This window comes from Macaca fascicularis, chromosome 17, assembly GCF_037993035.2.
Source record: "Macaca fascicularis isolate 582-1 chromosome 17, T2T-MFA8v1.1".
Classification (NCBI taxonomy): Eukaryota; Metazoa; Chordata; class Mammalia; order Primates; family Cercopithecidae; genus Macaca; species Macaca fascicularis.
Genome location: NC_088391.1, coordinates 99,841,761 through 99,857,176, shown reverse-complemented (window position 1 = coordinate 99,857,176; position 15,416 = coordinate 99,841,761). Strand labels below are relative to the sequence as shown.

The window sequence follows — 15,416 nt, the reverse complement described above, 5'->3', positions numbered from 1 at the left end:
ATTTTCTCTTTTCTTTATCTACCATAATGCCCAGACATTTTATCTTCCTTGAAGGGAGTTTATTAAAACTGCTGATGAGGCTAATGAAAATATAGACATCCTTAAAGAGAAATTTCACTTTTGGTCACCATTTAATTTTGCTGCTACATGCGCAATCTGTCCAGGACTGGATTTTATAGAATTTCTATTTAATTGCATTAGTAGAAAAGCTAAAAAGCTGCTTCTCTGTATGTGTCCATACTTCTTGTATAAATGTCACATGAGAGATAAATTCTGAAAGCCATTAAACACATAGTTTCACATAACTCTTACAGCTTCTCACCAGTAAGGAATCTGTCTCATCACGTGAGTGCCCACGATTTGCATGGAAGAGAATGAGCCTGGGTTTTCAGTTTCCTTGAGAAAAAGAAAGTGCCCCAAGATGACTGGCAGTTCCTGCCTCATCAGGGATGTCTACATTTGAAAACAAGGCCTCTTTGAAATCTGAGACTGGAAAATGATTCCTGATGACCTTTCCCATCTCTCTTTGATTCTTAGCCAAACACAGAGGAAAAGTCACAAAGCAGCCTACTATATATACCTTCTTTCAAATGACTCTCTTTGTCTAAGAACCACACTGTAGGGGCAGGCCTGGAAAGGATGTCAGATGGCCTAGCGTTGTGTTGTAATGTACAGGGGCAGACCTGGAAAGGATGTCAGATGGCCCAGCGTTGTGTTATAATGTACAGGGGGCAGGCCTCTGATACGAAAATCAAACCAGTGTTCGTGACCAGGAGGTTCCCCTCTGCACCATCTCAGAGGAAGCATCTGTGATGCTTACAAGGTAAAGTAGATGCATCTCTAAGGAACAGAGGGGAGATTAGGACAATCTATTATTGCAACCAATCAGCATTTTCTTTCTATTTCAGTGCCTGGATATCAGTGCAAGTGATTTCAGAAGATTGCCTACTGTAAGATTTATTCTTAAGATTCAAATTATTGATTTTTCTCACTACCTCATCAGTGTTATTTAGAAAAATCTCCGCTGATAATATGGCTGTGCCTCTATAATGCTAAATATTCCAAGGAAAGCTGATCATTAGCTGGATACTTGATTTCATGGAAACATCTGGATACTTGGCTGAGGTTATTTTAGATTTTTATGTAGATGTTTGACATAAAAATTGTGCTGTAACTTTAGATAAAATGAGAATCCTGTTGCTAAAGCAATAGTGTGTTAATATATTGATAACAACGTCTCCTTACTTAGTGGTTTGTGCATCACTTTGAATGCAACATTACATATTTTAAAGATAATTATTTAAAGTATATTTTAAAATTCAACATAAAAGGAAAATAAAACACTATATTCTATAATATAAATTCTTTTACTTTCTAAAAGCACCAATGGGTTGTTTTTTCTTCTTCTTGAAGTGATAATCTTGTTTATTTTGGTGAAATTGTTAGGAGCAGACACATGAAACATTTACATGGAATCAGTAATACACCTCCAAACAGTTTTGTGGACTGCAATCTCACTTTGATTTTACCATGTTCTCATGATATGTCATATTTCAAATCAATGTGAATTACATGGAAGTGAATGGCATAACTGAGATAAAATGCATGCCATGAAACCACAGGTGGTTCAAGCATTTTATTCCCAGGTGTGGTCACTAACAGTCGTCCTATTTTAGCCAAGGCCAAATGCATAGCAACTTCATTCAGCAGGTTTAATACCATCTTCACCCGAGAATAATTTTAAACTACCACAACATAAATTAAATCTACGATATTTCATTTAAAACTATTATGTTTTAGTTTTTTTGGACATTATTCTTTATTTTGGAAACAGGTGGAAAATTGTAGTCAGCTGAGATGGAGAGAGAAGACCATTCAGCCCAAGGAGTGCAGGGCAGAGGTGAGAACAGCTGAGCTCTGCAGTCCACACAGAGCATCTATTGGTAACAAGTTAATGAATGTCTTGTCATAACTGAATTCCATCTGTCACTGCACATGTGAACAGATAGACGTCATTACCTGAGTGGTGTGACTGTCCCTGTGTCTCTGAAATGTCGAAGTCCCCGTGCCGCTTATAGACAACCGTGAGTATCCATCTTCTTCAGGTAAACCTATTGAGGTCAACACATATCAGGAATTAAGCAGTGTCTCCATTCCAAATAAAGTAAGTCATGCACTCATTACAATAAACTAGAGTTGTTATATTTTACAAATTGAAATGATGTTCCTTAAACACAAACTAAATACTAAATTTTGCATTGAAACATGGGCACGCACAGTATTGTGGCAGCTTCATTTAGGAAAAGAGGGCATATCCTGCCAAAGGAGATACAATGATAATAAAGAAATATGTGATAATAGCACAAAAGTGAGCAGACAAGTATTGGAGGGGAGAAGGGAAACTTCCAGATACTGAAAAGGTTTGAAGACGCTTCCGGGGTGAGTGACGGGTCCACTGAGTCGCTGGGGTGACTGCAGACAGCAGAATGTGGCTGCCATTCATAGGACTGCAGGGAGACGAGGAAGGGATTCGAAGTCAGAGCATGACTAAGCCTGTGTGTCTGATGAATTCCACTGGCTGTAGTTCATTTTGTGCACAAGGAAGCAAAGAGATTGGCTGAATTTCCACGAGGAAAAGGTGGGGAGAGCTGCTGATTCACAACACCAATTCACGAGCAACCACGTAGAGTAAGTTGTAGGTTTATGAAACTTTACATGCCCTCCAACAACATGAAGTCGCTATGAGGCACCAAATGATTTTATTAATTATCCTTTATGATCAAAGCAGTTTCCCACCCTCTGCACTATTGGCATTTTGGCCTGTATAATTCTTTGCATTGGGGTCTGCCCCATGCATTGCAGGATGTTAAATAGCATCCCTGACCTCCACGCACTAGATGCTAGCAGTGCCCCCATTTGTGGCACCCAGAAATGTTCCCAGACATTACCAAAAGTTCCCTGGAGGACAAAGTCATCCCCTCCTACACTGGCTGAGAACCACTGTGACACAGGCATCATGCATCACCGAAAGTGACTTTGATTAATAAACATGAATAGACAAAAAGAGAAACAAGAACCCAACAAAATGAATTCAACTCAGAGAACTTTAACTACTGAAGTGATTACTACTCCCCTCTGAAAGCATAATTAACTAGCACACTGTAATTGATTAAACATATACATGATTCCTAAATTAAAAATCATTAGACAATCACTGCACACCTTTCCGATTATAGGAGAGAGTTCCTCAGGGAAGTCTACACAATCCTGTCAATACATAACAAGCGCTTCCCAGTGATCTTGTTACATGTCCAGATACCTTGGTATGGAAAAGCTAACTTCATGAAGACTGGGCAGACAATGGCTGGAGAACAGATCTCAGCCACAGGCAGCAGCAGTAGCCTCAGGTGCTACGTGGGAATAGTGTCCTTAGACACTGTGGCAGCAGGACACAGGAAAGGCTCCAATCACAGTGAGTGTTGGAGCAGCCTAAAGTTCACACAGGCAGAAGGGAGCATGGCAATTCAAGATCAGGCACAATATGAAATTTCAGGAGACTAGATAAGGCAGATAGTTAGAAAAAAAAAACGTGTTTCCAGATAGTAGAGCACAACAAAGGGCTTGGGATTCATGTGAAGGACCCCCTCTTAGAGGGGAATAAAGGATGGGGTGCTGGGACGAAGGGGCTAATTGACAAGCAAGATAAACCTTAACTTCTACAGGAACTATAAAGAAACCAGTTTGCCAGGAGAAGACAATTGTGATCCATTTTTCAAAACTAAATTATAAATTAGAAGTTGGGGATGGATGCGGCGGCTCACGCCTGTAATCTCAGCACTTTGGGAGGCTGAGGTGGCAGATCACCTGAGGTCAGGAGATCGAGACCAGCCTGGCCAACATGGTGAAATCCCATCTCTACTAAAAACACAAAATTACCCGGGCCTGGTGGTGCACACCTGTAGTCCCAGCTACTCCGGGTGCTGAGGCAGGAGAATGGCTTGAACCCGGGAGGCAGAGTTGCAGTGAGCCAAGTTTGCGCCATTGTACCCCAGCCTGGGTGACAGAGTGAGACTCCATCTCAAAATAAATAAATAAATAAATAAATAAATAAATAAATAAAATTAGAAGTTGGATCTCAGAATCAAAACAGAAACTCAATTGAAAGGGTACAAGCTCAGAGCTGAATCGATAGCCTGCTGAGCACTGCAGAGAGTCAATTAAACTAAGGTTAAAAACATTTATGAGCAACCTCTGCATAAGGCACTGGGAAATACAATGAAGAATGAAGAAGTGTCCCCACCCTTGAGGAAGTCATAATTCAGTGAGAATGACACTGAAGCCAAACACACAGCAGCATGATTTCAGGATTAAGAGGAGTACAGGTCACGTTGAACGGGGTCTTGGAGAAGGCAAGCATTTATTCTGATGGAAGGGACTAGAGGAAACTTCATGGTGGTGTTGCCAAAGGACCTGGGCCTTCCAGGAGGAGGAGAATTGTGGAGGGTGAACAAAGTCGAGAAGGACATGCCTGGCTGTGAGCACCAATGTGATAAGGCAACAAAACACAAGGACGCTTCGCGGAAATGTGACCACACTTTGGAGACGAGAGGTAGCACTGCAGACTTCCCAGAAGAGACGTGCTGCCATTTTATCTACGTCATGAGTTCAAAGGTATTTCATTCGTAACTGTTGACTGAAGAAAGGATGGGTCCCAGAACCTGTGTCAGGGCTCCACAGACAGGGATGGATGCAGTGTGGGCAGGTGCTCGCGTGCAGGTGTGGAGGGCCAGGTGAGGACAGTGGGGAGGGAGGCAGGTGCGTAGGTGCTGGGGGAGACTGGCATGTGGAGGAGAGGGTGGGACAAAGGACTGAGCCCAAGAAGTCAGAGGGGAGGGGATTTTGGAAGGTTGTAGCAAACAGGCCAAGGGTCCTCATCACGGCCAACTGACCAATGTTGTGAGAAGTGGAAGGGGCAGAATGACAGCCAGGAAGCGCCAAAGGTGCAAAGGAGGTTACACGGCAGGAGGGTTTTGTTTTGTTTCGTTTTGTTTTTTTTCCAGCACAATATTTTATTTCGCTGCCATATTAGAAGCAGTACCTTTTTAAGGCAAATAATTTTAAAATGACATCAAAGGCACAACCCATGAATTAAAAAAACAGATTCATATCTCTATATAAACATTAAAAATAAACATATTGATGATGCCCTAAAAATAAAACGTGTATTTTAAAAGAACAATGTAGAACATTGAAATATATTAAATAAGAGGCTTTTTAATTCTTAAAACATCCTACAGATCAAAATAAAGGACCTTCTCCCAGATATTAAACAGTGGACAAATAATAAGTGTAGAAAATAAAGGAGAAAAAAAATGAATGACTAACAAGTAATACACATATTCAATTCCATTAAGAATTCCAAGTAATGGATATGAGACTACAGTTAACATTCATTTTATCTATCAAAATAACACAGTTTTAAAACTTTTTATTACAAACATTTCAGACATAAAGAGAATATGTAGTGAAACTCCATGCACCCATTCCAAGTCTTGGGGCTGTCAATTTTATCCATTTTTATCCATTTTTTATTCATTTTTCACTTAAATCCCAGAAATCATGTCATTTTAGCTGTAAATATTTGTACATGTGTCCCTAACTGACAAGAACTTTTTTTTTTTAAACATAGCAAGGATTTTCTCACACAGCTAACAGGAACATTGCTAAGCAAAGGCCCCCAGAAAAGTCCCACAGTCTTGTGTGGGTAGAGAATCCCATGGCGCATTTTAACCAGGGTGAAGACTCCAATCGTGTTGGAGGAACATTTAAAGTGAAGATAGAGCTCTTTATCTGTGCCTTCATTAAAGGGTGGAATTCTGTCCGTGAAGAAGCTTCTGCACATTCTGAGAAGCCTCCTCTGCTCCTCGTACTGCAGCAGTCTTCTCCCCAGACCAGGCTTGGAGTTAACAATTCCCAGCTTAGAGATTCATGTGTCCCTTGCTGAACATATTCTTTCCAGGGTCGCAACAGTGTGCTTCAAAAAGTCGAGCTTTTGGTCCATTTGATACCAAACTATTTCAAAAAGCCATTCTTGCCCAAATGACAGCAAGTCAAGGTCTTCTGAAACTGCATCCACTCTACCCTACCCTCCAGATATCCAGCTCTTCTGCTCAAAGAAAACATGCAGATGCTCAGGGAAGGAATTCCCCAAAGCTGATCTTCATGGCCTAATGGATATACTGTGGACACTCCATAGAACCTGCTGTTGTTCCTTTAAACTTGGGTGGGCAAAAGTCAAAAAGGCTTTGGCCTTGATTGAGGGTTTAGCAGGAAGAAGCAGCCTCTGATCTTCCTCTCCTCCTGAATTGGAGGCTGCTCAGAGCACTGAAAATTAAACCTTCCTCCAGGACACAAAGAGGAATGGCTTTTAGGACATCCTCATCACTGTGATGTAGACCTGGTTCCTGGAGTTCTGTGTGATTTTTTAAGTAATTTTGAAAAGTGAGAGACTCTGGGGCCAAGAGGTCTATATGCAGAGCCCAGTGGGTTCATGCAGATTCTTATAAGAAGACAAGAATGAGGGCCAGGTGTGGTGGCTCATGCCTGTAAACCCAGCACTTTGAGAGGCCGAGGCGGGCGGATCACGAGGTCAGGATATCAAGACCATTCTGGCTAACACAGTGAAACCCCGCCTCTTCTAAAAAGAATACAAAAAAAATAGCCGGAGGTGGTGGTGGGCGCCTGTAGTCCCAGCCACTCGGGAGGCTGAGGCTGAAGAATCACTTGAACCCAGAAGGTGGAAGTTGCAGTGAATCGAGATCGTGCCACTGCACTCTAGCCTGGGCGACAGAGTGAGACTTCATCTCAAAAAACAAAACAAAACAAAACAATACAAAACAAAAACCAGACAAGACAAGAATGAGACAGAGACTTTCAAGGGGGGTACGGCACTGAATTTCACATGGCTAACCAGTTGGAATCTGTTAGTCAAATCTGTCATTTTGTAGGGACCCAAACTTGTTTAGCCAATGGCAAGGTGGTTTGAATTCTCTTTTTACATCTGTCCAGCTTTCCAAGTATTCCATTACCTTTAAATCCACTCCTCTCTTGATTTCCATGAAATCGGACATCTGTCTTCTATCTCTTGAGCACCTATTGCATGTCTCCATTTCCACCCTTCTCAATGTAAATTTCTCAAAGTTTGGCGTTCTGCATTGTTTAGTGGTCATATTTCTTTTCTTATTCCTCTTTATTATTTTTCTTCTGATGCTACAAATAACCACCATGTCTCCAGCTTCTTTGAAAATTCTGGCTTTTCTCTTTCTATCCTGGAACCCTGGCCTAAACTCCAAACCTGTAATCATCATTTACGGAAAAATCATCCATAATCAGAAGTCCTTCTCTCTCGAGTTCCAAATCCACTTATGGAATTAACCTCCTTTGGGAACTGCCCTTCCCTTCTGAAGAGTGCAGTATTCTCCCATCATTTGCCTCAAATTTTTGGAGTCGTTCTTGACACCTTCCACTTCTTGACTCCTATACCAATACAGTCTAATACTCTTGCTTCATGTACAAAACCTGCCAAGGCTTAAGTGAATGAATTCAAAACTGGCACCCCCAAACTCAGTTTCCAATTCTGTTGTTCACCCTGGATAGTACAATCAGGTACACTTCTCCAAAATAGCAGACAGTACTCCCTCAAAACAATGGCAACCCTTTCAGAGACATTCTTTTTTTTTTCTCTCTCTTGTTTTTTCATTTTTAATTTTTTTCTTGTTTTATATTTTTTATTTTTTTTTGAGACGGAGTCTGGCTCTGTCGCCCAGGCTGGAGTGCAGTGGCACGATCTCGGCTCACTGCAAGCTCTGCCTCCCAGGTTCACGCCATTCTCCTGCCTCAGCCTCCCGAGTAGCTGGAACTACAGGCGCCCGCCACCACGCCTGGCTAATTTTTTGTATTTTTAGTAGAGACAGGGTTTCACCATGTTAGCCAGGATGGCCTTGATCTCCTGACCTCGTGATCCGCCTGCCTCGGCCTCCCAAAGTGCTGGGATTATAGGCGTGAGCCACCGTGCCCAGTTGAGACACTCTTTAAATTGGCATTCATGGCTCTGTAGCTCCTACATAATTGTTTCTTTCCTCTCTTATTTACTCACCTATTCTATCAGAGAAGCTGATTCACATTCGTGCCACAATACATTGTGCAGAAAATTCCTGGAAATGTGCTCCCTTCTTTTCTGATTTAAACACATTTTGAAAATCCCAACCTTCTCTATGAAGCATCCTTAGCAATCCCAGCCCACCAGAATCATCTCTTTTATCTATGCAGAAAGTAACAGACTAATCATTATTTATGGGATTCGTTTGACATTTATTGCTGACTGCCCTATTTTGCAGTCTCCTTGGTATGTATTTTCAGTGTGCTCCGTATTTTCACTGTTCACACAAAGAGGTCATCTTGTGGTGCTTAGGTATCATAGGGCTCCCATGCATAACACAAAGCCTACATGTGACAGGTGCACTTGGTGAGTGTTTTGATTGACTAATGTGCACCTCTCTCTTCACTGGGTTTCCTCTTGCCATCCTGCCCTTCATATTATTTTGAATCCTCCAACCTCAATATTAAATATCCCCTGAACTCCACCCTGATATTCCTGCTTCTATTCATCCCAGAGACTCCAAATTGTAATGTCTGTCTTTGCCCTGCATACCAGCATAAGCCATCAAAGTAACATTGTGTATTTGGCTGTACACGTGGGCATTTGTGTCTCTTTCATAAAGCACTGATCTACTATTATAGCCTGTATGGTTTCAGAGAAACGAATTCACTGCCTTGCACCTCATCTACCTCATTCATGTAATTGTTGTTTCTGTTGGATAAATCCTCATGACTCTTCTAGCTCTAAAACACGTAACACTTTATGAATAACTGTGTATGGGTAATACTTCTTGAGTATTAACTTTCTGTTAAATATTGTTGTATAAAATACAGCAATCCATGAAGTAGGTGCTTTTATTATTCCTATTTTTAAGACGAGAAAATTGAAAAGCAGAGAGGTTAAGTAACTTGCCCATGGTAGGGGAGTTAATAAGCATCGGAGCTGAGCTTCAAACCCAGGCAGGCAGAATGATGCCTTAAGCACTGGGAACAATATTCCGCAGCTAGGAAAGAGTAGAGTGAGCATTTCATTCTGTTCCTTTTCAACACTGACTTCTCAACTGCAGTGGAGAAAAGGTAATTAAATAATATCCACATTAGAAATTATTTAATGTGACTTTAAAATGCTTTTAACTAGAAGGATGAGTGGGGCAGGGCTTACTTGATGCCCCAGGAGTTTTCTTTCTTTGCAAAGGTAACTTCTATTGCTTAAAATAGATGATTTCAACATATTCCAGATTGTCAAGTGAGGCTTGCTTCCTTTTCTCTGGCTGTTAAACTTTCAGTCAGACAAGAGTATGAGTTCCAAAGAATGTGTACAATTTCCGTAAAGAAAGTGATGTTGGCGAGGCGCAGTGGCTCATGCCTGTAATCCCAGCACTTTGGGAGGCCGAGGTGGGCGGATCATGAGATCAGGAGATCAAGACCATGCTGGCTAACACGGTGAAACCCCGTCTCTACTAAATATACAAAAAATTAGCTGGGTGTGGTTGTGGGCGCCTGTAGTGTCAGCTACTGGGGAGGCTGAGGCAGGAGAATGGTGTGAACCCTGGAGGCAGAGCTTTCAGTGAGCTGAGATAGCGCCCCTGCACTCCAGCCTGGGTGACAGAGTGAGACTCCGTCTCAAAAAAAAAAAAAAAAAAAAAAAGTGATGTTGTAAAATATATATTAAAGACATTTATGGACTCCCACCAAAGGCTCCTTGACTGGTGGATTGGATTGATTTTGAGGTGTGGCTGATGGAAACCCTTCTTAGATGTTCCCAGAACTGGTGTGATTTGGTGCTCTAATGGCCTAAGTTCAACAAGGCGCCAGAGTCGATGCACAGAATGTAGATTTTCTGGTCCTGCAAATGATGCCCAACCTTTTGCCTTAGGAAGCCTGTATTCAACACAAGTAACCCTTATTGTGCATTGAGGATGAACACAATGCAAATTAAAAATACACAATTTGCACAGAATGATAAATGTAAATGCAAACGCAATGACTGTATTCTTTCATTGCCATTTTTCCTGATACCCAGCCATATTATGTATATTCAAGGAAAAAAATAATACTGATATAAAATGCCCTAGTTAGATTTTTTTATATCTGTGTCCCCACAAAATAAACATCTTTATGTTCACAATATTTTGTTTGATAAAGCTAAAATGTTCTAACACTAAAAACTGCTCTCTAATCTAATAATAAATAACCACAAGTCCAGGGAATAATTAAGTATACAAAAAAAATCCAAGCTTGCGTTCACATCAGTAAAAGGATGGCAATTAAAGTAAGTGATAGCTATAATTACCCACACATAACTATATTTCAACAAATGAACAAACAGATAATTATTTCTGGGAAGCAGAGGTAGCATGCAGATACTGGCATTCAAAAGAGAAATGTTTCCTAGAAAATAACACTGTTTCTAATTCAATTTGAACTTTAAATTATTTTAAACATTTGTTTTCATCTTGTGCCCATATTTAGAAAGTGCATTGGCCACACTTTGTAAGTTATGAACCTGTACTAATAATTGCTTTAAGAGTTATCATATTCATGTATATATCACATGCTGCACATGTGTAATGTCTGTTCAATTTCTATAATACTGATTGGGCAGTTTTTCTGACTCTGCCCTCTAGATGGGATTTACTGGTTCCTACGTAACAAACAACATTATTTCAATCAGTAAATGCTTACTGAGGGCCTAAGTATATAGAGCCTTGTGCTGGATGTTTTAAAAATCATGGGGAAAGTTCCAGGCACCCAAAAATTCACGGCGCTCACAAGAGTAGATCAGCATAAATGTGTTAAGTTGCTTTGAAAGATTGAATTTCCAATTGAAATAATTTTCCTTTTGCACATATAACTCTTGAGATTTTCAAGTGGTTTTTAATTAACGACAGCATAGAACCAACTTTATTTTAAAATCCGTAAGCATGTTAAGGGAGAACACAGCAATCTGTGTTGCAGGCTGCGGCCATACACACTATCTGTTACATGCTGAAGTTTAGAACCCTGATACTCCCAAAGAATTCATATTATTAATTTCATGGAGCCTTTTCCACAAACATCTCCATTTTGGTCTAGAGGGGTTTTGTTTGTTTCTTTCGTTTTTGGTTATGTTTTGATATTTAGAGTAACACTTGCAGTTCTTTATTATTATTAAATTTTTTAGGATCATTTCCGAAGCTGTAGTTTTTGCCTTTTGCCTCAAAACACGGAAAACTTAAATATTTTATTTAAGAGAAGTTCCCTTTCTCCATCTCTTTCTTCCTTTTTGTTTTTTTTTTTTTTTTAAATTGCAGAATTGTAGCAACTGTGTCCGGAATTGGTGGGTTCTTGGTCTTGCTGACTTCAAGAATGAAGCCGCGAACTCTCGCAGTGAGTGTAACAGTTCTTAAAGATGGTGTGTCCAGAGTTTGTTCCTTCAGACGTTCAGATGTGTCTGGAGCTTCTTCCTTCTGGTGGGTTCGTGGTCTCGCTGTCAGGAGTGAAGCTGCAGACCTTCATGGTGAGTGTTACAGCTCTTAAAGGCAGCGCGTCTGGAGTTGTTCGTTCTTCCCGGTGGGTTTGTGGTGTCGCTGGCTTCAGGAGTCAAGTGGCAGACCTTCGCAGTCAGTGTTACAGTTCGTAACAGCAGCATGAACCCAAACAGCAGCAACAAGATTTATTGCAAACAGGGAAAGACCCAAGCCTCCACAACACAGGAGAGGATCCTAGCGGGTTGCCACTACTGGCTCCGGCAGCCTGCTTTTATTCCCTTATCTGGCCACACCCACATCCTGCTGATTGGTCCATTTTACAGAGAGCTGATTGGTCCGTTTTGACAGAGTGCTGACTGGTGCCTTTACAATTCTTGAGCTAGACACAGAGTCACAGAGTGCTAGTTGGCTACAGAATTAGCTAGATACAGAGTACCAATTGGTGCGTTTACAAACCCTGAGCTAGACACAGAGTGCTGATTGGTGCATTTACAATCCTTGAGCTAGACAGAGTCACAGAGTGCTAGTCCTCCAAGTCTCCACTAGGTTAGCTAGATACAGAATACCAATTGGTGTATTCACAAACCTGGAGGTAGACACAGAGTGCTGATTGGTGTATTTACAAACACTGAGCTAGACGCAGAATGCTGATTGGTGCACATACGATCCTCCGGCTAGATATAAAAGTTCTCTAAGTCCCCAGCTGGCTTCACCCAGTGAATCATGCACCAGGGCCGCAGGCAGAGCAGCCCGTCAGTCCTGAGCTGCCCCTACACTCTTCAGCCCTTGGGCTGTCGATGGGACCGGGTGCCACTGAGCAGGGGGTGGTGCCCCTGGGGGAGGCTCAGGCAGCCTGGGAGCCCACTGCAGGGGGAGGAGCTCAGACATGGTGGGCTGCAGGTCCCGAGCCCTGTCCCGCAGGGAGGCAGCTAGGAGGCCTGTGCCAGCGGGCTGACACTGCTGGGGGACCCAGTGCAACCTCTGCAGCTGCTGGCCCGGGTGCTAAGCCCCTCACTGCCCTGGGTTGGCGGCAACTGCTGGCTGCTCCCTGTGCAGAGCCCACAGAGCCCACGCCCGCTCCCGCTGGAACTCGCACTGGCTCGCAAGCGCGGCCCGCAGCCCGGGTTCCCACCTGCACCTCTCTCTCCACACCTCCCCACAAGCAGAGGGAGGAGGCTCCGGCCTCAGCCAGCCCAGAGAGGGGCTCCCACGGTGCCGTGGCAGGCAAAGGGCTCCTCAAGCGCCGCCAGAGTGGAAGCTGAGGCAGGAGGCCGAGGAGGTGCTGAGAGTAAGGGCTGCTAGCACATTGTCACCTCTCACAACCACACAAATAAAATAAAGAAATACAACACTGGCAGCTCTGTGGAAGCTCCTGTGGTCATCTCTCCAAATAGCTGCTGGCCTTCTCCTCCGAATGAAATCGCCCTCCTCACTTTGTGGCAGTTGGTTCTCTGAGCACCTCTTCCTTGTCAGGCAGGTCTGTAATTCTAGAGTGTGTGTGGTAGCATCGTCCTGGAGTCTTAAGTTACATTTCTCTAGTTACTAACGAGGTTGGAATCCATTAAAAATGTTTTCTAAGTCGTATTCGTGTATTCTGTCCAATTTTCTTTTAAGCTGTCTTTTGTTTTTGATTTAAATAAACGTTGAATATTAGCCTTTGTTGGGTAAATGTGTTGAAAATATTTTCTCCCTATTTATGTTATTTTTTCCTTTTTCTTTATGGTTAAAACTTTTGTGTCTTGCTTAAGAAGGCCTTTCCTTTTACGAAGAAAGAAAGATGTTCTATTGTTTCTTCTATCCATTTTATTATTTGACATTTGACATACAGATCTATAATCTATCAGGAATTGTTTTGTGTGTATAGCATTAGGCAGGGTCAAGTTTCACTGTTTGCCTCACATGGATAGCAATCAATTATTCTTCCCCAGTGCCCTAACACGCCAATTTTGTCATAAATTAAGTGGCTAATTATGCAAGCTGGAGTAATATTATGTTCTTTCTCCTTCTTCCTTCCTGTTCTCTGAAAGTGTTTATGTGACATTGGAGTTATTTCATCCTTAGAATTTTGGAAAAATTTAGTGGAGAAACCATCCGATTCTGGAGCAGGAAGGCATTCAATTACAAATTGCATTAATTTAACATTTACAGTGTTATTTAGCTTTCCTACTTCTTTTGTCCATTTTCTTTAGTTCTATTTTTCCTTTTTTTGAGAATGTATTCATGTACATTTGCAAATTTATCTTGGCGTAAAACTGTTTGTAATATTCTCTTATTTTTAATTTCAGCCAGATCTGTATTGATGTCCTCTTTTCAATCTAAAATCTGTTATTTGTGTCCATTTTCTCTATTTCTCTATCCCATTGCAAGAAAATTTTCAATCTTATTAATGTTTTCAAAGATAATTTTTTAAAAGATAAACTTTCTCTTTCCTTCCTTTCTATCCCTTTACATTATTTTATTTGTTTTATATTTCAATAACTTATGTTCTTATTATCACCATCGTATCTTTCCTTCTATTTTCGTGGTATTTAGTTTTTGTTCTGTTTCTAATTTCTAGATACTTTTAACACTTGTTGTATTTGTTCTCTTGTGATGCAAATGTTTGAAGCCATACATTTCCATTTCTTAAGAGATCTTTTGTAGTAACATGGATGGAACTGGAGGCCATTATCTTAGGTGATATAACTAAGACACTGAAAGACAAATGCTGCGTGTTCTCACTTATAAGTGGGAGCTAAATAACGTGTACACTTGAGCATAGAGTGTGGAATAATAGACACTGGAGACTCAGAAGGTGGCAAGGTGGGAGGATGGGATGGAATGAAGCACATGAAATGACTTAATCAGTACAATATATATTATTCAGTTGATGTGGACACTAAAAGCCCAGCCATGGCCACAATGCCGTACAGCCACATATTGACCATACTGTCACTGCATGTAAACCCCTTCCATTCATACACAAAAGACATTAGTCATGTCCTAAAACTTCTGTTTTCATATTTGCCTTGTCATTAGTTAAAATGTTTGGGTTTTGAATTTATTTTGTGATTTCTTCTTGAATATTAGAGGTGTTTTTTTTGTTTTGTTTTGTTTTTTTTAGATGAAGTCTGGCTCTGTTGCCCAGGCTGGAGTGCAGTGGCACGATCTCAGCTCACTGCCAACTCCACCTCCTGGGATGAAGAGATTCTCCTACCTCAGTTTCCCGAGTAGCTGGGATTAAAGGCATGTACCACCACACCCAGCTGATTTTTGTATTTTTAGTAGAGATGGGGTTTCACCATGTTGGCCAGGCTGGTCTTGAACTCCTGACCTCAGTGATCTGCCTGCCTCGGCCTCCCAAAGTGCTGGGATTGCAGGCGTGAGCCACCGCGCCGGGCCTAGAGATGTAATTTTTGACGTGCAAATATATGAGCACTGTTTTTGCTGCTTTTTAAATATTTGCACGTTATATCTTTTTCTTGTCTATCCCTTTACATTTAATGTTTCAGAATCCTTATGTTTTACTGTTTTCAGAAATCTTAGTTTTTAAAATATTCTGTTAATCATTTTTCATATAAATATACATTAAATGAGTCTTTTAAAATTTATTTTAATTAAATAAGGTTTATTTTCATATGTGCTTTTATATCTACTGTCTCAGAACTTTCTACTTGCCCTATTTTTCCTATTTTACCCCTTTTTTTCATCTTTGGAGTTGACTTTTTATGATTTTATCTTTCTGTCTTTACTGGTTTGGAAATTATCTACCCCACTAATATTCTTTCAGGGGTTATCTTTGAGGTTACA

At 41.2% G+C, this 15,416-nt stretch overlaps 1 protein-coding gene across 12 annotated transcripts in view; it reads right to left on the bottom strand.

Moving 5' to 3' along the window:
* Nucleotides 1-15,416, bottom strand: part of MYO16 (myosin XVI) — a 698,554-nt gene that overhangs the window by 26,848 nt on the left and 656,290 nt on the right. For all 12 annotated transcript variants that reach the window (XM_045377420.2, XM_005586232.4, XM_074021383.1 and 9 more), the window contains one exon: nucleotides 2,020-2,111. In XM_045377420.2, coding sequence (XP_045233355.2) covers nucleotides 2,020-2,111 — 92 coding nt within the window. The remainder of the gene's footprint in view (nucleotides 1-2,019; nucleotides 2,112-15,416) is intronic.